At 34.5% G+C, this 22,772-nt stretch overlaps 2 protein-coding genes across 4 annotated transcripts; one reads left to right on the top strand and one right to left on the bottom strand.

The window, feature by feature from the left end:
* Positions 1-2,033: 2,033 nt before the first annotated feature.
* eef1akmt2 (EEF1A lysine methyltransferase 2) lies at positions 2,034-10,975 on the bottom strand. 2 transcript variants are annotated; one of them, XM_051133534.1, is made up of 6 exons: positions 10,871-10,975; positions 5,029-5,094; positions 4,726-4,840; positions 2,616-2,723; positions 2,284-2,500; positions 2,034-2,197 (listed from the first exon to the last, which is right to left on the bottom strand). In XM_051133534.1, exons 3-6 carry the CDS (start codon positions 4,822-4,824, stop codon positions 2,100-2,102), a joined length of 522 nt encoding a protein of 173 aa, XP_050989491.1. In that variant the 5' UTR covers positions 4,825-4,840; positions 5,029-5,094; positions 10,871-10,975; the 3' UTR covers positions 2,034-2,099. The 2 variants fall into 2 exon arrangements, with proteins under 2 accessions (XP_050989491.1, XP_050989489.1); XM_051133532.1 differs by lacking the exon at positions 10,871-10,975 and adding an exon at positions 5,326-5,608.
* abraxas2 (abraxas 2, BRISC complex subunit) lies at positions 5,852-20,983 on the top strand. 2 transcript variants are annotated; one of them, XM_051133525.1, is made up of 9 exons: positions 5,852-6,167; positions 8,816-8,906; positions 9,860-9,896; positions 10,739-10,805; positions 10,947-11,137; positions 11,344-11,463; positions 11,916-12,000; positions 15,402-15,519; positions 15,610-20,983. In XM_051133525.1, the coding sequence occupies exons 1-9, from the start codon at positions 6,033-6,035 to the stop codon at positions 16,065-16,067; spliced, it is 1,302 nt and encodes a 433-aa protein (XP_050989482.1). In that variant the 5' UTR covers positions 5,852-6,032; the 3' UTR covers positions 16,068-20,983. The 2 variants fall into 2 exon arrangements, with proteins under 2 accessions (XP_050989482.1, XP_050989481.1); XM_051133524.1 differs by having other exon boundaries at positions 5,861-6,167; positions 11,341-11,463.
* The last annotated feature ends 1,789 nt before the right edge of the window (positions 20,984-22,772 follow it).

The raw sequence follows: 22,772 nt of genomic DNA, 5'->3' as shown, positions 1-22,772 counted from the left end.
AATTTGGCAAATTCCGTGACATTCCGCATTATACAGTAAATCCCATTTTAATGACTGGATTCCGTCCGCATGTCCCGCATCGTGGAAATCATACAGCCCTAGACCAGTTAGCCTTTTCTAATCACGCCCATGATTTTTGCGTGTTCATTTATAGGGGTGTCCAAACTGTCCTGCAGAATTTAGCTCCAGCTTGCCTTAACACCTGCCTGGAAGTTTCTAGTAGGCATAGTTAGACCTCAGTTCGCTGTTTCAAGTTTGTTTGATTAGGGATGGAGCTAAACTTTATATTACAGGGCCCCTCCAGGATCAGGATTCAGAGGTCCCCATGTTTCATACCATTTGAAGTGAAACATTTTTTAAAAATGTTCAGTCTAAAATGACTAAGTTAACTTACATGGCTATTTTTGTTTTTCACATGCATCCATTAACCTAAAACCTAAAACAAGAGCCTGCTAGCTCCTAACCGGTTCGAGGTCACTGCATGTTCGAGTTGCCACGGTACAGTTGATCTAATGCTGCAGACTTCACAGCTGATTTCCACATTTATGTACACTGGCTAGCTATCGATCTCCAGCACTATTAATTCACTCTTCAGCATCTCTGCTTCAATAAAAGCTGTCTGGATACTTTGTCTGCTCAGATTCTTACTGACAAGAAATGCTGATGCACAGAAAAAAAGTGAAGTTTTCTTACCCTCGATCCATTTATTTAATGTAAACTTCTGTTTTCATCTCTGGAAGGTGCCGAGAGAGATTTAAATTCAGGTCTTTGTTTTTCATTTCATTCTCCGGCTAGGGGACGGGGTAATAACCAGAGAGGTATGGGGGATTTCTTTCACTTTAAAGTACCACAGCATCGTGGCCCAAAGCCAGTCTTTTATTGCTCTTTCACTGTTGCCGTGGTAGCAGTCGTGTCCTGGAAGCTCAATCATTTTCTTATCAGGTGCAGCTGTCAGACTTTTTCTTAAAAATGACCAAGAGAAAAAGAAATATCCCCAAGAAAGAGAGAGGTAACAGAGACCGCAGGAATGCTATTCCTGAGGTGTCAATACTGCGACCCAGTATTAAGCGAGAAACATTTGTTAATGTTCAGCCGTTTCAATGGGAGGCACGAACACACTTTCACACTGGTGCAAGAACTTCGCAAGAGTGCCTGAGAGCTTCGGGGTGAAGCTCTGGTGTGTGAAAACCGAAAGGAAAGAAGCTCAATTACTGGCTGTTTAGTAAATGGATAAACAAATTATGTAGGGGCTTTTTGACAATATTGCTTATTTAGTTAAATTGATTTTATAATTTGGTATTAAATTGGCTTTTACAGTGTTGCCTGAAAACTTGGCATTAAAAACAAGCAATCAAATGGCAGTGTAAATGTTATTTAACAAATTCCACAGCACTTCACTACAGCTGGCATTTTCATCACATTCAGTTCTATTGAACTGACTCAATAGTTTTAGAATACATAAAAAATGCTCAAATCTCAGAAAAAAAACAACATGCAAAGACAAAATCTTATATATACAGTAGTCAACATTTGAAGTGGATCAAAACCTTATTTCAAAGTTTTCCTAAAATCAAAACAATAACTGTTCTTTGATCCAACCATTCTTTTTTGATCCACTTCAAATGTTGACTACTGTATATTAAAAATATGTAAAGAACTTTAAATACTTAAAAAAATATCTAAGAAAAAAAAAATCACTACTCTAATCTTCAGACAAAATTCTACATACAAAGACAAAAAAATCTTTAAATATACTAAAAAGTACCTAAGAAAAAAATCTCAAATCTTAAGATAAAACCCTACATAGAAAGACAGAACATAACTTTACCTGACAGTGTACACAACAATAACTCCTCTATGTTTGTGCCTTACATTAGACATCAACTTCATCAGAACTGTGTAAAAATAGACATACTGTTAAGATAAAATGTAGCTTAATACTGCCCTCATGTGTTCCTCTCCATACAATACACCAAGTTACATGTAACAGCCAAATCAAATCAAAATTGAAGAAATATTAAGAAAAAGTTCAATATTTTTTCATAACAGTTTATTATAAAATTACATAACTGATATTACAAAAAACAGAACGTTGAGGATCAGTCAATCCGTTTAAATACCAAAGCTGTCACACTGTTACCCGTCACACCACCAAACTGAAAACGGGGGGTTGGCAGCTCTCGTACCAACTCAAACCCTGCAAGAAACGCATTTATATTATGATCATTGCAGTATTTGAAACATTATTAGTTTAGGAAATATGCTAGTGGTATGTTAAAGTACCAGGTGTGAATATCTGGAGCAGCTGCTCTTTGGTCCAGTTGCAGGAGGTGATGATGAAAAAGCCGCCTGGTTGCGTTACAGTTCTTAAAGAGTTCACATAGCGCTTTTTTGCCTCCTCTCTGTCCTCTGGGCTCAAACTAATGGCATCAAATGTGCCTTTATCTATACATACATCAAAACCCTTCAATTCTGTGCTGGGGTTCAGGAAATCCTCCACCTGAAGTCACATGTAAAACACAAGGGAAATTCCTTTTCATCCTATGTTCTTTTTAAATGCACAGTGAAATTATTTACTTAATTTATGGATGTTAAAAAGAAATCATTTCCATTACCTGAATTTTAACATTTTTTAAGCCTTCCTCTTCCAGAATATTTACAGTGAGCTCTACAGCAGCTTTGGAATAGTCAATTCCAGTGAGGTTTGAAAAACCATGCTTGGCCTGAAAGGATAATTCATGTGAATATTACTGTTATTTATACTTATTTACATTATCAGGGTTTCTTAAAGACTTTTTAAGATCAAGTACAGATTTGAGTAATAAATTAAATTGGAACACAATACTTCAATATGGTTTCTAAATGCAAGTGTATTGTACAAGCAATGCTTGAAAATTTTAAAATACAACTTAATGAGGAAAAAAAACATGTGGCTTGAATAGCTCTGCTCACAACTACTAGAATATGGAAATAACTTTTATTGTACCTTCTTATCACACTGCAAAAAAATGAAGTTCTTTATCAGTATTTTTTCTATTTTTTATTCTATTTTTCAGTATTTTAAATCTCCGAAATCAAGATACATTTACTTGAAGGGAGAAGGGATAATAACAAGTTGTTTTGAGAAATTGATCAAAATGAAGTGAGTTTATGTTTAAAACAATAACAAATATCTTTGTTGACAAAAAGAGCTTAATTCACTATTCTGCTGACAGATGTTTGTTCTTGTTACATGCATAAACTCAATTTATTTTGTTGAATTTCTCAGAAAACAAGACTGCATATATTCAATTTCTATCTCAAGTAAATTATATTTATTGAAAATTGGAGAAAAACTAAAATTAATATATTTATGTTTATATATTTATATATACCAGTCACAAGATTTTCAACAGTAAGTTTTTTTTAAAAAGTCTCTTTTGCTCACCAAGCCTACATTTATTTGATTTAAAGTACAGCAAAAACAGTAACATTTTGAAATTTTACTAGGGCTGGCAAACGGTTAATCGCATCCAAAATAAAAGTTTGAGTTTGCCTAATGTATGTGTGTACAGTGTGTAATTATAATGTACATATAAATACAAATACAAATTAATGTATATGTTTAAGAGAAATATGTTATTTATGTACAAAATATTTTTATTTATATATAAGTTCTAGAAAAATTATAATAAATACATATACTTGTAAATATTTCTTAAATATGCACATGAATGTGCGTGCATTTATATATATATGTTATATATATATTAATAATTACACACAGTACACACACATATATTAGGCAAACTCAAACTTTTATTTTGGATGTGATTAATCATGATTAATAGTTTGTCAGCCCTAATTTATAAAATATATATTTATCATATATATATTTATATGTATATATATATATATATATATATATATATATATATATATATATATATATATATATATATATATATATATATATATATATATATATATATATATATATATATATATATATATATATGTAAATTATTCTTGATTTCAAAGCTAAATTTTCAGCAACATTACTCCAGTCTTCAGTGTCACATGATCCTTCAGAAATCATTCTAATATTTTGATTTGCTGCTCAAAAAACATTTATTATTATTATTATTATGTTAAAAAAAACAGCTGAGTAGTTTTTTTTTTCAGGTTTCTTTGATAAATAGAAAGTTCACAAGAACAGCATTTATCTGAAAAATAAATTTATTTTGTAACATTACAATTGTCTTTATCATCACTTTAAAGCATCCTTGCTAAATAAAAGTATTTATTTCTATAATTTCTTTTCCAAAAAAAAAAAATTAGCATATTAGAATGATTTCAGAACGATCAAGTGACACTGAAGACTGGAGTAATGATGCTGAAAATTTAGCTTTGAAATCACAGGAATAATTTACATTTTAAAATATAATCCAATAGAAAGCAGTTATTTTAAATAGTACAAATATTTATCACTGATTTTGCCGTATTTTGGATCAAATAAATGCAGGCTTGGAGAGCAGAAGAGAATTGTTTAAAAAAACATTACAAATCTTATGGTTCAAAAACATTTGACTTGGAAGTATTGTTGTTGGGTTTTTCTAGGACTTTTTATTAGGACTTAAGACCTGCAGAAACCCTGACATTGATTCAAAAGAGCATTTAAATTAATAGAATGATTGAAAATAAAGTCAATAACTATATACAACGGTAGATTAAATTTTAACTTGCCAGTTCCACAAGGAACATCCCATTTCCAGTTCCAATGTCAAGTATAGCAGCATTTTCAGGTATGTTTTGTGCTTCCATCCATCTGATCACTCTGTCCATGCTTTCCTCACCAAACCTAAAGGTTGACCAGAGGAATATTAATTATATTGCCACATTATCATATTCATACGGTTCTGGATTGCTGAACACAACCAATATACAACAGAAGATGGTGCTGGTTCAGGTTCAGTCCTACCAGAACAGACTAGTACTACAACACTGTACACTTCATTTGAAGAATGTGACACAAAACAGCAAATTTACCATATTTCTCCCACATCTCCAATATCCTTGTAAGCCTCCAGCTCTCTCTTATAAGCATCATCCCAACTTCAAGGGGAAAAAAGACTTGATTAATTACAACAAGCTCAAGTCAAAAGTCTGATTACAAAACAACCCTACTTTTTTTTTATTTAACAAATAAATATTTATCATTTAACTTGAAGCATTTGCTGGGTAGAATATACAATATTCGTGAGGTATTACAGATGCAAAAACATAAATTTAATCCATGCGCTCGTCGACAATTGCAGGACTAACTAATCAAGTAAAATCTCTTACTACTCCTTCGTTCCGAGTTTTGAAGGAACAAAATCATCTTCTACTTTTGTACATTTAACCGGGCAGTCTTCTGCCCCATGTGTGCTCACTGACGATTCCATCATGACGTCCCGTCACATCAACATCCGCTGACGTCGCACAGAACATGATAATCGACATGACGCTTCAAAATAAAGGCTTTTAATAAAGGTACAAGTACGATTTAATCGCAGATTCAAAATTGAAAGCAAAGCGATACAAATTGAACTACACGGATATAAATTAAAACAATATGCACTGTGGTAAAAGATATTAAAATAAAACATTTAAAAATATTAAAAGCTGCATTTTTTGGTGCACAAAAATATAACTTCTTACTTTATATAACTGTCATTGCACTTATTATAAAAACGAAGACAGATATAAATAAAACACGTTGTTATTGTTGTTATTTTTCCCCCAAGGTAACTATTATGGTTTATACAACATGTATGTAGTTAAATGTTATATATAGTTTTTTTTATTTTAAAAAAAAAAAACTTTTAAACGTTTTTAACATTTTAAGGTAAATATTGCACTTTAAATAACATACGTAAGTAAATAAATGTATTTATAATGTTTTAATAATATTATTAGAAAAAAAAATCGTTCAGTCAAGTATTAAAAAATAAATAGATAAACGATTTTAGGATGAGCCTCTTTTACCTCAGCAGAGGGTTTGTTTATTCATGGGCAGGCTGATGCACAGTGCGTGCGCAAAGGATTGTGGGCTCGGCGCGTATGTTTCCATCATGGCGGCGTCAATTTCGGGATACACTTTTAGTTCTGTGTGTTATCACAGTGCCAACAGCAATTCCGACCATGTAAGTACTCTGTCACCTGACTTTGAGAGTAAATGTTTAGGGGCACGATCGCATAGCGGAACAACAAACCGTTTATTCCATCAAATCAGAATTAATTCATTTCCCGGTGTCATCTTCCTGGTGTGGCTTTAGAGGGGCTGTGTATCAAAACCTGGTCAGCTGCCTATCTAGACAGCCTTGATAATATTCAAGCTTGTTCTAGAATGTTCAAAATTCCGAGTCGTTGGGATTTCTGCAGTATTTCATGGTATTTTTAGATATCATAAATCGAACAGAGCTGACTCAGTACACGCCTTTGGTGGTAAACAGAATGCGGTCTAGATAGGCAGCACACCGGGGTTTGAGACGCAGCCAGGGTGACAGCTAGCAAACCTACAAGCCGAAAGAATTTACAAGCTTGTCAGAAAGTGTCATTGCCGTTTATTCACTCTACGATCGCTTGTTGTCATAAATGTACACCGCCCAGTAGCGCACGGTGAATTCAATCTCGTCGACGTCGTCTTATAGATGTCAAGATAGTCACATTAGCTGGCTGGCTAACTTGTTTGTCAGCAACAACTGTCAAATGCAAACTTGAATGTCGGACGGACATATTAAATGAAGTGTTCACAAATTGCTCAACATTTTCTAGCCCCTTTGTGTCATGTCCTCTAGTAGTAGTTGAGATATTAGGAAGTAGGTGATCTGCCATTGACCCTGCAGGCTTTGCATAGTTGTTTTGGGATGGTTAGTCAGGCGTTATGATTAACCAGTTTTCACTTAGTCAAAGATATGACGGATTTTACTGTTTTTCCGTATTGATTAAGTGACAACCTAATTTTGACAGTTTGAGTTTGTCCATGGGATAGACTGTCGGTTTTTAAGGTGTTTATATGTGGACTGTTGATACTAAACCCCCTTTGTAACCTAATTCTGTTTTAATTAGAAAACAAAAAACAGCATTTTCAGCGTGAATGAGACAAACAGGCAGGGAAGTTGTGTTGTGTTTCTCTCATTGCAGCAGTGTTTAGGAAATTTCATTTTTTTTAGACCTCCTTGTAAAAACTTGCATAATTTGTAACTTATTCATTGCATAAATTCTGGGCACATTCACCTAATATGTGACCCTGGGCCACAAAACCAGTCATAAGGGTAATTTTTTCAAAATTGAGATTTATACATTATATGAAAGCTGAATAAGTAAACTTTCCATTGATGTATAGTTTGTTAGGATTGCAATATTTGGCAGAGATACAACTATTTAAATATCGGGAATCTGAGGGTGCAAAAAAAATCTAAATATTGAGAAAATCGCCTTTAAAGTTTTTCAAATAATGTTCTTAACAATGTATATGACTAATCAAAAATTAAGTTTTCATACATTTACAGTAGGAATTTTACAAAATATCTTCATGGAACATGATCTTTACTTAATTTCCTAATGAGTTTTGCTATAAAAGAAAAATGTATCATTTTGACCCATACAATGTATTTTTGGCTATTGCTACAAATATACCCCAGCGACCTAAGACTGGTTTTGTGGTCCAGGGTCACATATGGTATATTTTGGTATCCCCTGAACATTAAAGGTACAAACTATGTTTTGTTTGTTTTTTAAGCATGTGAAATGTCTGTATTCCCTTAGAAATGACATTTGGCCTGTTACTGTAAGAAAAAATAAATTAAACATTAGTAACTAAAAACCAACATTTGGTCATAGACTAGCAAGCCCTGACTAAATGACAGCTTAGAATATGATAAAGTTTAAAGCTTTTTAAAAAAAAAAAAAGCGAGAGAAATAATTAAATGTGTTTGTACTTTTGTGTACGTTTTTTAGTTTCTAACATTTGTATATTTAATGTTTATGGTTATTTTGTGTTTATTGCTAAATCATACAAGGGTTTTTAACTGTATTTAGACATTTCAAATTTTGAGTAAAAGGACTGACATCAAAATAAAAAAAATAGTAACAGTAATGATTACTTCATTTTTATTTACAGACCTTATTTTGTACCGTCTGTTAAAGGAACACTCCACTTTTTTGAAAATGGGTTCATTTTCCAACTCCCCCTAAACAGTTAAGTTTTACTGTTTTCAGATCCATTCAGCCAATCTCTGGGTCTGGCGGTACCACTTTTAGCATAGCATAGATAATTGAATCTGATTAGACAGTTAGCATCTCGCACTTTGCTGCCATACCATGGGTGCTATTTTCAGGCGCTGCGTAATATCATTGCGCCTGCTGCAGCCATGGTACGTCAGCAAAGTTCCTTGATTATTACGCCAGAATTAGAGTATAGTTCCTAGCCATATCAGCTTAGAAAATTGCAACTTTTCATTTTCCGTCAGTCTTAGTACATGATGTAACTACAGAAGAGTCAAGTTTTAAATAGGAAAAATATTGAAACTCTTTGGTCATTTTTGAGCGAGATGCTAACGGTCAATGATCTATGCTAAGCTATGCTAAAAGTGCTACCACCAGACCCGGAGATCGGCTGGATGGATATGAAAACGGTAAGAGTAAACTGTTTAACTCTAGGGGAGTTGGAAAACAAGCGTTTTTTTTGTTTTTTTTTAAGTGTAGTGTTCCTTTAAATTAAGGTCATAATAACATTTGATCTTAACTACACTGTTTCTACCATTGAAATGTCATTTTATGTTGCTTTTAGGAGGGCTTCCTGTTGGGAGAAGTGAGACAAGAGGAGACTTTAAGCATCAGTGACTCACACATTGGTAGCTCAGAATTCCTCAATGTAATAGGTAAAACCATGGTTAATTATTTTTTACTGTCCTAAAGCTACAGGCAAAAGTTCGAGTTTTTAATCACTGTTTTAGTTTGGGGAAACTTGATCATTCATTATCAAAACATTGTTCATCCCATTACTGAAAACCTTAAAGGCTCAAATCACAGACATAACACGTTTCATAATAAGGACGTGACGACCTTCCTGTGTGAGCAGAGGGACTTTATCAGTTCAAGATATGTCTGATGTAATCTATTGATTCGCAACCATTCAAAGTACTGTAGCATGCTATCCTGGTTGTCAACAACCTGATAAACCACCCAGTTTGTGTTTTTAAGTTTGTGTCAGCCAGCATTTCTGATACTTGAGATATAAAGCCTCATGCATCAATGCTCAGAAATCCTGGAAATAGCTTCTTTCCGACATTAAGAGATCATGTTTCTGAATTTGGCACTGCTCCCAGGACCCCTTCATCTCTGATCACTTTACAAAGAATTTCACAGAGAACTTCAACATTAAAAGTGGGCCCGGATAGTATATTTGCAGTCAGTTGAGTCATTATGAAGGTCATATTGTCCTCTAGACAACCTTGAGATCATGATGGCTGAGATTCCACGTCACAGTTTTAGAGAGTACAACCAATCTGCTAACATATTATCCTTTGGCTTTTCCAAGGTTAATGTTGTCTGTATGCATATTAATATTTAAATTTAGACCTTTTGAACAGTCACAGATTGCGTGCTTTACTCAGATGTTGATAACTCTTTTGAAGAGATTTTTAATAGAGTTAAGCCAAACACAGTTAGTTTTGGAGTTTTTAGCAAAAATAAATAGTAAAAACATGATATAATTCAGCCATAGTATTTCTCACCATGAAAATAGCCATAGAAGCTGGAATGTCGTTAAACACAAACAAACAAAACTCAGATGTTGAATATGATTCATCACTTGCATTCACTTGTTTTTCAGAGGTCCATAATCATGAACCTTGTGCACAACTGTTTAGGTAAGAACATCTTACATGGGCATCTGGATTTAGTAGACGTGTTTTTAAATGTTTATTCTATTATAAAATAAATGTACACTACCATTTTAAAGTTTTGTGTTGGTAAGAATTTTTTGAAATGTTAATATAAAAAAAAAAGTAATAATAATAATAAATAATTATTATTTATTTATTATATTTATTAATATAATAAATAAATCCAATCAAAAATTGTGCCTACCCAAAAAAAAGTGTACACTACCAATGCATTTATTTGATTTAAAGTACAGCAAAAAGAGTAACATTTTGAAATATTTTTACTATTTAAAATAACTCTTTTTCTAATTAAATAAATTTTAAATGTTATTTATTCCTGTGATTTAAAAGCTGAATTTTTAGCATCATTACTCCAGTCACATGAGCCTTCTGAAGTCATTATAATATTCTTATTTGGTGCTCAAAAAACATTTATTATTATTATTATTATTATTATTATTATGTTGAAAACAGCTGAGTTGATTTTTTCAGATTTCTCTGATGAATAGAAATTTCAGAAAAACTGAAATAGAAATCTTTTGTAGCATTATAAATATCTTTATCATCACTTTTGGTCAATTTAAAGCATCCTTGCTGAATAAAAGTATTAATTTCTATAATTTCATTCCCCAAAAAAATTACACCGACTACCGAACATTGAAAATCTTACTGTTCAAAAACTTTTGGCAGGTAGTGTATAGCTGAATAAAATTAATCATTTTATTTAGAAAAAAAATCTTACTCACCCTAAACCTTTGAATATATTTTGATTATTATATCACTTCCTATATTTGAAGTTTTAACTGAATAAAAATTTCTTGTTGCAGCTTTTATGACTATGCAGGTAACGTCAATGAAGAAAATCTCAACAGAATCCTCAAGGACAGAAGAAAAGTAAGCAGTTATCATTAAATATGCATCAAAAATTTAAAGAGAAAAAATTAATTATTAACCGGTACCTTGACAGGTTCTTTGTCCCTTGATGTGTGTTTAATTCAGTCGACCCACCTCACAATGTCTCTTCTTGCTGAGCAGAATGTTATCGGCTGGTACCGGTTTAGAAGGAACACTCAACAGCAGATGTCATTCAGGGAGCAGGTGATCCATAAGCAGTTGACCCATATACTTGGCATCCCAGATCTGGTCTTCCTCCTCTTCAGCTTCATCTCCACAGCCAATAGTTCCACACATGCTTTGGAGTATGTGCTCTTCAGGCCCAACAGAAAGTATGTACATGCTGGTTAATACATATGTAATCCTGTGGGGTTAAAGTTCTCAAAATATGATATAATCATTATTCTGTTTAACTGTTTAGAGATTTGTCTTTCATATTATTTTATAATACCATGTGTAATGTTTGCAGATGGCGTGTTGTAGCTGATATCATGTTTATGAGCATTGCTGTTGCAATGTTTCTTTTTTATCTCAGCAGGTATAATCAGAGGATATCTCTAAGCATCCCAAACCTGGGCAACACCAGTCAACAGGAATATAAAGTCTCATCTGTGCCGAACACCTCCAAGAACTACGCCAGTGTCATTAAAGAACATGGGTGAGGCAAACTGACTGCACTGTTCAGTTATTTTATTTTTACACTACCATTCAAAAATGTGGGATTTTTAATGTTTTTAAAAAAGAAGCCTCTTATGTTCACCAAGGGTGCATTTATTTGATTAAAAATAGAGAAAACAGTAATATTGTTAAATATTAAACCTATTTGAATATATTTTCAAATGTAATTCATTCCTGTGATGGCAAAGCTGAATTTTCAGCATCATTACTCCAGTTGTCAGTGTCAGTGATCCTTCAGAAACCATTCTAATATGCTGATTTGGTGCTCAAGAAATATTTCTTAATAATATCATTGTTGACAACAGTTAAACTACTTGATATTTTTGTAGCAATCATGATATAGTTTTTCTTAATTTACCTAATTTAAAGTCTGACTTTTGCTGCAGTAAATATTTGAATTAGTGATCTCTAATTCATTTTTTTTATTTAAAGGACTGAGTTCTTTGATAAGGATGGGGTGATGAAAGACATTCGTGCTATTTTTCAAGTATACAGTGCCCTTCAAGAAAGAGTGCAGGTAAGTTACTGAACTTTTCTGAACTTTCAAATTAATTCAGGCGATGTTGGTTAAAATACACCACAGTTTTCTACATGTATTAACATTTAAATGTTATAAATAAATAATGCTATAAATAAATAATGCTGTATGCTATATGCTGATATTTTTAAACTCATTTTGAACGATAGCTGATACCGTTATATATTTATTTTTGTTTGGAAACAATACCAAGTCTCTGCTGTGAAGAGTTTATAAACAAATCATTTTTAATTTTGGTCAGTGTTGAGCAAAAACTTATTTGCTAGAACTAAATAAACATTATTATGTAAGCTATAAGTACACTGAAAGCTTTGAAAAAAATATACTAAAATCAGTCGCAGGGTTTCCATTACAGATTAGCACAACTTTTGGAATATTTCATATATGTCGATTAAAAAAAATCTGTTGCAAATTGACGCATTTCCAATTTTATGCAACTAAAACATAATTTTCCGTCTCACGATAAATCTGAGTAGGTTTATGTATATCGCAGCCTATATAATTGTTTTTCATTTACATTTTTACTTTTTTATATTTAAAGAAGAAACTATATGTAAAAATGTAGCTTGCAGTTGATACAAACAATGGTATAAAGCTATTCAGAACATCATTCACTGTAAATTGTGAATGATAATCATAATTAATGATCGCAATTACAATTTCAAAGGAATAATCAACAGTAATTTTTGTCATAATCGTGCAGCCCTAATGGAAAGCACTAGGATGCTTCTAAAAAATGGCTGGAATAAACACCAGCATTGACTCCGGTTGCCATTTTGGAGCCGTAATGCAGTGTAAGTAAGGGGTTATCCAAGCATTAATGGCAAGGAAAGCAGCTTATACTTGACAGTGGCCACATATGAGGTGTTTTTTGGAGGTTACAGTACATTAAAAATGATCATGTGATTTCATAGATGCAAACTCCTCACCTTTCGGTCAGAACTTGTCTTTTTAAGATCAAAGTAGGTCACCTACGAGATTCATGTAGATCTGGTGAGAAAGTGTTTTTGAGGGGGGAGGGGTGTCTTTTTACAGTACCAGTAGTATCAATTCGATTCTTTACCCGCTTGTAGTCGACCGCTTTTAAATGCTCCTGTGTTTTTGCTTGCACGCTCTGGTTTCGATTTACAAAACCACAAGTTAATTTACAACATGTTTTTGCAGCATTGAGTATTGTACCCAATCACAGGCATCTGTTGAAAGCAACGGCCAGTCAGAGGTGTTTAGTTAGTCAGAATCTGCAAGTTTACACGCTGACAATTTAATGTTTTAATTTTCGTTTAAAATTTTTGTTTGTCTAATAGAACCAAACATCCATGTATAGTAAATCTGCTAAATTGTTCCACCAGTCATTGCTATGATTGACAGTGATAACTGTACTGGGCAGAATGAACTATCTGACAAACCAGTGTCTAAAATAGATCTGTGCATGGGCCAAGTGATGCAGAGTAAATTCAGAGAAAAAAACCTATAACAGCAAGTCTGTGTTGGTTGAATATATTTAGCAGCTTCTACAGTTAAAGGTAAAATTTAAAACACCCTTTTTGATGTGTCCTTTTTAAAGGAGAAGTCCACTTCCAAAACAAAGATTCATATATAATGTACTAACCACCCTTGTCATCCAAGATGTTTGTGTCTTTCTTTCTACATTCGTAAAGAAATTTTGTTTTTTGAGGAAAACATTTCTGCATTTTTCTCCATATAATGGACTGATATGGTGCCCCGATTTTGAACTTCCTCGGCCGAGGAAGAAGGGTCTTATCTAGCGAAACAATCGGTTATTTTCATTTAAAAAAATACAATTTATATACTTTTTAATGCAATTTATATAGTTTTTAAAGACCCTTCTTCCTCAGCTGGGATTGTTTACAACCGCATTTGGGATCGTTTGAAGCCGCATTTAAACTGCATTTTGGAAGTTCAAAATTGGGGCACCATATCAGTCCATTATATGGAGAAAAATGCTGAAATGTTTTCCTCAAAAAAACGTAATTTCTTTACAACTGAAGAAAGAAAGACATGAACATCTTGGATGAGAAGGGGTGAGTACATTATTTGTAAATTGTTCTGGAAGTGGAGTTCTCCTTTAAGGCAATGTTTAAACAATGTCGTTTTTGAAATTGAACCTAAAAATATATAAATATATATATATTTAATGCATTATTATTTAATTGTACTTGCTATACTACTTCAGTACAGTACTAAAATTTGTTATAATAGTCATTTTATAATAAAATTCAAAATCAAGACGTGACAACTAGGGAGTGATATGCCAACTGAGCTAATGAGTGATCCTTTGCTGCCATCTACTGGATATAATGGTAATTTCATGTGATTGTCATCTTAAAAGTCTTTATTTTCCACTAGGATTTTTATTTTTTTTTGACTGCATGTCTTTCTCACATTTTTCACCCATGATGAGTTTGCATCTATGCTTTTACGTATGCCAGGTGATTGTAAATGCAGGAAAAAAAAAACTGTTTTCATTGCAGTTTTGCATTATATAACTTTTTCGAATTGCCTGAAAAACCACCTCATGTGAACGAGAAACTTTTTTTTACGATATATAGGAGTTTTTGCAAAATTGCCATGTTTCCATTGGGCGTAGTTTCAATTTGCACAATTTGAAGGGTAATGGAAATGCAGCTAATCACTGCTGGGTATCCTTAAATGGATAATTCACCCAAACATGAAAATTCTGTCAATAATTCACCCTCACCCTCATGTCATTCCAAATCCATAAGAACTTTATTCACCTTCGGAACACAAATTAAGATACTTCTGATTAAATCCGAGAGGTTCAAGACCCAGAAAGCTAGTAAGGACATTGTTAAAATAGTCCATGTGACATCAGTGGTTCAACTGTAATGCTAAAAAGCTATGAGAATACTTTTTATCCACAAAGGAAAAAAAAAAAAAAGACTTTATTCAATAATTTCTTCTCTTTCATGTCAGTCTTTGACTCATGTTCACGTGAGTATTGCAACATATGCGTGTGGTTCTGCTGACGCAGGAGCTGACGTTCTAAAATAAAACGTCCATCTCTCTTAGTTTATCGTTTCTATATTCTGGTTCAGTATGGCTGAGCATAAGTAGCAAGTCATCCTCTCTGCCGACTATTGATCTGTTTTAACAATGTACCTTTCTGGTTACGTTGCTGTCTATGCAGGGTCAGAAAGCTCTCAGATTTAATCAAAAATATTTTAATTTGTTTTCCGAAGATGAACGAAGGTCTTACGTGTTTGGAACGACATGAGGGTGACAAATTAATGACAGAATTTTCATTTTAGTGTGAGCTATCCCTTTAAGCCTTTATCTGTCCATTCCGATGATGTTCCAATAACATCATGCATCCCTAATGAATTTCTGTCGTCCTGCAGGCGGTGTGTTGTGAAGTGGATCAAAGTGAACGAGTGAGGGAGAAAATCCAAGAAGAAGTGAACAAACTCAAAGAGGAAATCGCTCTCAGGAAACGTAACAGCGCTGAGGAAGAGAGAAGTACGTGCTGATGACTCTGCGCATTTGTTGCTTGTTCAACAAAAAAAAAGGAAACAATTTCTTTTAATACCTTCTCTATTTTTTTCACAGGACTCCAAGAGGCGGCCGCTGTCACGCTTCCCGAAAACTCTGCCCTTCCAGACTCCTCACACTCTTCCCTGACTCGAGTCGTGCTCTCAGGTCCCTCGGTGGAGCCCAGTTTAGAGAGACCCGTGAACTCGTCATCTCCACCAATCTACAGCACCACACTGCCTCCAGATTCACCAAGCGCTATACTGCTGCCCCGGCCCCAAGCCGTAGGTTCGCCCGGCCACCCATCTCCCAGTTTGGGCCTGGGCAACGGAGACGGTTCGAGCTCGGATTCCCTAAACCGCCAGGCCACCGGCCAGGAAGACCAGGAGGATGATGACGATGACGAGGACAGTAGCGAGTACGAAAATTTAGTTAGCGAGCAATTGCAACCACCTTCCTTAACAGAAACTGTTACGTTAGGACGACCGGCTACTCTGTGGCCCGACGGAGACGCCCACAGCCCGCCGGGCTCATAGTAGTTGAACAAACCAACGGGGATATTGATGAACGAACAGAACTAGGTGTGATCGTGTGGTCGGTGGTGTTATGAACACAAACAAGCACTTGCCTTTTGTGAGTTTGACAATGTTGTACACATTTAACAGCTCTGTGCAGGGGACGTCATCATGTTTCGACAAACTCCGGAACTTCGAAGTGGAATGGAATGACATCCCCATCCATGACCGACAGCCCCCCCTTTTCTCCGCTTCATGCTCTCCTCTCTGGTTTTGTTCGAGTGGAGAGGTGCAACCTGCTTATCTCGGCGTCTGCTACTCACTGGAGTCATTCGGTTCTTGCACCATTTACCTCTTGCACTGTTTTGCCTTCTTTTGATCTGCAATTGAATAGAAAAGCAAAGGGAATGATGTCTTTTTTTTGCGGCCTTCAAACACGTGTGAGCTTGTTCATTGTCTCGCTTCATAAATCTGAATGGACAGAAAAAAAAATCACAGTTATAATAAGTGCTTAGATCTACGGCTGACACTTGAACAGTTCTTGTTCTAGAAAATGTATTTTATTTTTGGTTTTATCAGTTATATTTGATTTGATTGAGTAATATAATGGCCTATTCATGATCAGTTTTGGTCAACGATTATAAAAGTTACTTTAATAAGGGGTGCTTGTATTTTCTATGACATACTGTAGATCACTACTAATTTCATTAGCTTCAATCAAACACATTTTTGTCCTAATGAATGAATCGATTATCCTGTTATTTTCTGCTGCACTTCAAACTTTCACCATTGAGCTTTAAATGAATTTTCCGGTCGAACGGAGCCAATCAGAAACTGGAAGGGTCAAAATGCAGCATCATCGATCTCAGGATTCTTTTACAGTACCAGGACTGTTGCTTTCTCTCATCATCTTGTCCACATGCCTTTGTTCTTAAGTTGCAAAGACGTGATTGCTCAAAGCGATGCAGCAGTGGATCAGTTTAGCGCTCCATGATAACTTCAAATAAAGATTTCAGCCATATGCAGCAGATCTTTAAAGGTAGAAGCACAGTTTTGTCATCTGTTAGTGGATGTTTTGCCATGTCTGATCAAACCAAAATGACATTTCCCTCAAAAGACTGTATATGTGTGAATCTCAGAAAAACAAGTCTGGGTCATTTTACCATTAACCATTAAAAATAAAAATATACCATTGAATAACAAAATTTAATTTACCTTTAAAGGGATAGTTCACCCAAAAATGAAAACTGTCATTAATTATTCACCTCCATGTTGTTCCAAAGCCGCAAGACCTTTGTTCATCTTCAAAACACAAATTAAAAAATTTTTCTGATGAAATCTGAGAACTTTCTGACCCTGCATAGACAGCAGTGCAACTGACACATTCAAGGCCCAGAAAGGTATTAAAGGAACACTGACATGGACAAGGAGAAATTGTTGAATAAAGTTCTTATTTTTGTTTTCTTGGCGTACAAAAAGTATTCTTGTAGTTTCATAAAAGTACAGCTGAACCATTGATGTCACATGGACTATTTTAACAATGTCCTAACTACCTTTCTGGGTCTTGAACATGGTAGTTGCACTGCTGTCTATGCAGGGATAGAAAGGTCTTATGGGTTTAGAATGACATGAGGGTAATTAATGACAGAATTTTCATTTTTGGGTGAACTATCCCTTAAATACCATATATAATGGTAAATGATAAATACTTTTGTTTAAAGTTACTATATAATGGTAAATTTGCAATATATATACTCATAACTGTAAACAATCTATAGGTCTACTTTAGATTTTTTTCTCTTTCTCGTAATACAGTAATGTTTTACCTTGTCGACAAAGTATAACAATGAAGTTTGGAGATTTAGTGGAAACTAATGTTAGAATGTAAAAAACATCACGAAAATGTAATAGTCCACTCCTCTTAAGTTTTTTTCCAGTTACAAATATTATACAAATATACAGTTGAGGTCAAAAGTTTACATACACCTTGCAGAATCTGCAAAATGTTAATTATTTTACCAAAATAAGAGAGATCATATAAAATGCATGTTATTTTTTTTTTAGTACTGACCTGAATAATATATTTCACATAAAAGATGTTTACATATAGTGCACAAGAGAAAATAATAGTTGGAATTTATAAAAATGACCCTGTTCAAAAGTTTACATACGCTTGATTCTTAATACTGTGTTGTTACCTGAATGATCCACAGCTGTTTGTTGTTTGTTGTTGTTGTTTGTTTTGTGCTTGGTGATAGTTGTTAATTAGTCCCTTGTCATGAACAGTTAAACTGCCCGCTGTTCTTCAGAAAATCCTTCAAGTCCCACAAATTCTTTGGTTTTCCAGCATTTTTGTGTATTTGAACCCTTTCCAACAGTAACGGTATGATTTTGAGATCCATCTTTTCACACTCAGGACAACTGAGGGACTCATATGCAACTATTATGCAACATATTGAATGATGATGTGTACATTTTTCTTATTTTGCCTAAATATATATATTTTTTTCATTTAGTACTGCCCTTTAGAAGCTACAGAAGATACTTACATGTTTTCCAGAAGACAAAATAAGTTAAATTTACCCTGATCTTCAAATTTAAAAAGTTTTCACCCCCTGGCTCTTAATGCATCATTTGTCCTTCTAAAGCATCAGTGAGCATTTGAATCTTCTGTAATAGTTGCATATGAGTCCCTCGGTTGTCCTGTGTGAAAAGATGAATCTCAAAATCATAGTCATTGTTGGAAGGGGTTCTGCTGAAAAATGTTAGAAATGCTGAAAGACCAAAGACTTTGTGGGACCTCATGGATTTTTCTGAAGAATAGCAGGCAGTTTAACTGACAAACAAGGGACTCGTGAACAACTATCACTAAACAAAAAAATTCAGGTAACAACACAGTTTTAAAAATCAAGCGTATGTAAACTTTTGAACGGGTCATTTTATAAATTCAACTATTATTTTCTCTTGTAGACTGTATGTAAACATCTTTTATGTGAAATATATTATGCAGGTCAGTACTAAATAAAAAAACATGTATCCCTCTTATTTTGCTAAAATAACATCTTGCAGATTCTGCAAGGTGTATGTAAACTTTTGACCTCAACTGTATATAGACTTGAAACATGTTCTTGTGAGATTCACCCATATCGTGCACATTGCAATCAATTCGGGCAAGTGACTTGAATCAGATTGATGAGCTGTCAAGACTTTTTCACCCAAAGACTCCAAAACGATTTTCTTAGTTGTATCTCAGGATCTGACGCTCTGACATTTATTTTGGCAGAGGCTGAGAATGTCTCATGTTTCATTCAGTATATTTCTCCAGTTCTGTGTAGGACAGAAAAATAACAAATGTTTGTTCCCTGGCATGAGTGTGAATGAGAGTACACTGACAGAGATGTTTTAGTCAGCTGTATCATGTTGCATCGACCGTCTGCTTTAGATGTTTCTCTGGCTTTGGCATCTCTTCATGCGTACAGCCAAAAACCACCACCACCCATGGTTTTCAACACAAATATGTAAGCGTTAAACTGAACAGTGACAGTAAAGTGGAGAGATGCCACATTTGAACTTGACATGGGCTTGTTTGGACAGCTGGCAACCAGTCGCTCAGAGCTTTAAAATGTCATTTTATCATAACTAACATGTTTCTTAGAAAGCTCAAATGAACATAAATGCCACTTAAGATGATAAAATATATATCTACATATACACAGTTTGATCTGGGTTTTTTTTTCCAACAAATATTTGCTATTTATGACTAATCTGAACATTTGAAGACACCTCAACTAATTAAGTGTCATTGCCTTTCGCCCTCTCCTTACAGATGCTTTCAAATCTGATAACGAAGTAAATCCAAATGTGGCACTGTGCCATTTTAATGGGGAAATTGCAATGATGTGATTGTCATTTTTATTGTCAGTTTAGTCAGCTGCAGGTCAGACATTACTTGTTTCCCTGCGATCGAGCAGCTGCGAGTGATTAACATTGTTCCCATCAGAATTGGACTGAAGTCTCTCGTGTTTTACAAGTGCGGGCTGTGTTTGGCAGGCTGATGCACTACTGCAAGCACCTGCAAGCATTAATCGTTCCATCAACTTGTCATAAATCTGTCAACCTGTTTACAAATATGAAGAAAATTCCCTATTATAAAGCAGTAGCAGTGTTTCAGCAAACACATATTGTGGCTAATTTGCCCATTCTGTCATCATTTGCTCGCCCTCATGTCCTTCCAAGACTTTGTTGTAATGTAAAAGATCTCTTTTTTATACAATGAATGTGGATGGAGACCAAGTCCAAAGTACAAGTACAAAAACATCATAAAAGCTGTCTATATGTGACCTCTGCACTATATTCCAACTCTGAAGCCATATTATAACAGTTTCACTGTATGAAAAAGAGCAGCTTGAACATTATTACAAACGTCTCACAGTTTTATAGGGGAGAATAAATTGTGACAGATTTTTAATTTTAAGCCTCACCAAAATATTAGGGCAAAAAAGGCACTTTTTCCCCTCAGACATTATCCTTATCGGTTCCTTTATTAGGCCCATTTGTCTTGCAGTCTGTGAAATCGTAACTGGCACTCGAAGCCAAAATTTAACATGTGGGTTTTGCTAGCCTCAGATTTCCCAAGACCTCCGTATCCAGCCAAGAATAACTATATGATTTGTTACTCTTCACACAAGACAAAGTGAGTTTAGCGATCAATTGTGTTCGGTTATTCAATTCCCCTTTGATTGAATGTGACCGTTTTCTCACCTATGACGGCGAAATCTTTCAGCCTCAGGTGAAACATCCTTCCAAACTTTCCAGAAATGTCGAGTTTTCGGTCATATAAGCTCAATTTTGTGTCCTTGAGGCTAGTTATATTAGCTACAAAACATAAACATGTAGGAATTGTGCCTAATAATGTAAATAAATCAAATAAAGTACAGTACCGCACACTGCTGGATGGAGTTGTGTAGTTTATATCTTGATCCTGAAGGAGGCGCAGCGTATTCACGGGTCTGCGGTGGTAACGTTGCACACAGGGTTGCCAGTTCCGCGGTTTTGGCGCGGGGTCGTCTTTTTTCCAGTGGTTTAAATGTTTGACGTATTGCATAAATTATATTTGATTGAAATGCTTGCACTGAAATATTAGGTCTACTCAGTTTACTGGTAAGGAGAGTGTTTGCAGAAATATATGACAAGGACCAAGAAGAATAGTAGCATCGGAACAAATAGAAGTTCAAATAGTTCAAAAATAAAGGATTGTGTAGCTGTCAGTCTTAAGGTAAGAAGGTCGTATTTGTAAAAACAGACCGTTTAAGATTATACTACTGTGATTTTTAAGTTGAAACTGTGTGTAATGCATAACAGTAACTAAAATATGAACTTTAGGTATGGCATATTTTAGGTTTTTGTGTTTTATATTATTTGAAATAAAGCTTAATGGCTAGCTTTGGTCAATAAGCAGGTACTTATACACAACTATTTAAAAATCTGGAATCTTAGGGTGCAAAAAAATTAAATATTAATCTAAATATCCGCCTTTAAAGTTGTCCAAATGAAGTTCTTAGCAATGCATATTACTAATCAAATTTACAAAATGTCTTCATGGAACATGATATTTACTTAATATCCTAATGATTTTTGGCATAAAAGAAAAATAGATCACTGACTCATTCAATGTACTGTTGGCTATTGCTACAAATATACCTGTGCTACTTATCTGACTGATTTTGTGGGCCAGGGTCACAAAATAGTGAAGTTCATGTCTTTCTTGCTTCAGTTGTAAACAAATTATGTTTTTTTGAGTAAGACATTTCAGCATTTTTCTCCATATAGTGGACTTCTATGGTGCCCCGAGTTTGAATTTCCAAAATGCAGTTTAAATGCAGCTTCAAATGATCCCACATGCGGTTGTAAATGATCCCAGCTGAGGAAGAAGGGTCTTATAGAGAAACAATCGGTTATTTTCATAAAAATAATACAATTCCCATACTTTTTAATGTCAAATGCTCCTCTTGTCTTACTCTGCCTGAACTTTTTTCCGGTTCATGACAGTTAGGGTATGTCGAAAAACTCGCTGTTTTACCTTTTTTGTTAAGGGTGTTTGATCTTTGCACGTTCACTTTGCAAAGACTGGGTCGGTACTTCTGCAGCGATGTAGGATGATTTTGAAATGATTTTTGAAGTTGAGGGACAAAATATCATTGGAGTTTTTCGACACACCCTAACTGTCTTAAACCAGAATACAGAGAGTTCAAGCAGGGCAAGACAAGACGAGCATTAGAGATTAAAAAGTATTTAAATTGTATTTATTTAATGAAAATAGCAGATCGTTTCACTGGTAAGACCCTTCTTTCTCGGCTGGGATTGTTTACAAGCCGCATTTAAACTGCATTTTGGAAATTCAAACTCGGGGCACCATAGAAATCCATTACATAGAGAAAAATCCTGAAACATTTTCCTCAAAACACAATTTCTTAATGACTGAAGTAAGAAAGACATGAACATCTTGGATGACAAGAGGGTGAGTACATTATCTGTAAATTTTTGTTCTGGAAGTGGACTTCTTTAAGGTAAGAAGGTCGTATTTGTAAAAACAGACCATTTAAGATGTTATCTTTGATTGGTCAATAAGCTGGTACTTATGCACAGATCTGGCAACCCTGATTGCCGCAGTGTGACCCTAGACCACAAAACCATAAGGGTCAGGTTTTTTTCAAATTGAGATTTATA

Source organism: Labeo rohita, chromosome 17, assembly GCF_022985175.1.
Source record: "Labeo rohita strain BAU-BD-2019 chromosome 17, IGBB_LRoh.1.0, whole genome shotgun sequence".
Classification (NCBI taxonomy): Eukaryota; Metazoa; Chordata; class Actinopteri; order Cypriniformes; family Cyprinidae; genus Labeo; species Labeo rohita.
This window is presented reverse-complemented; position numbering and strand designations above follow the sequence as displayed.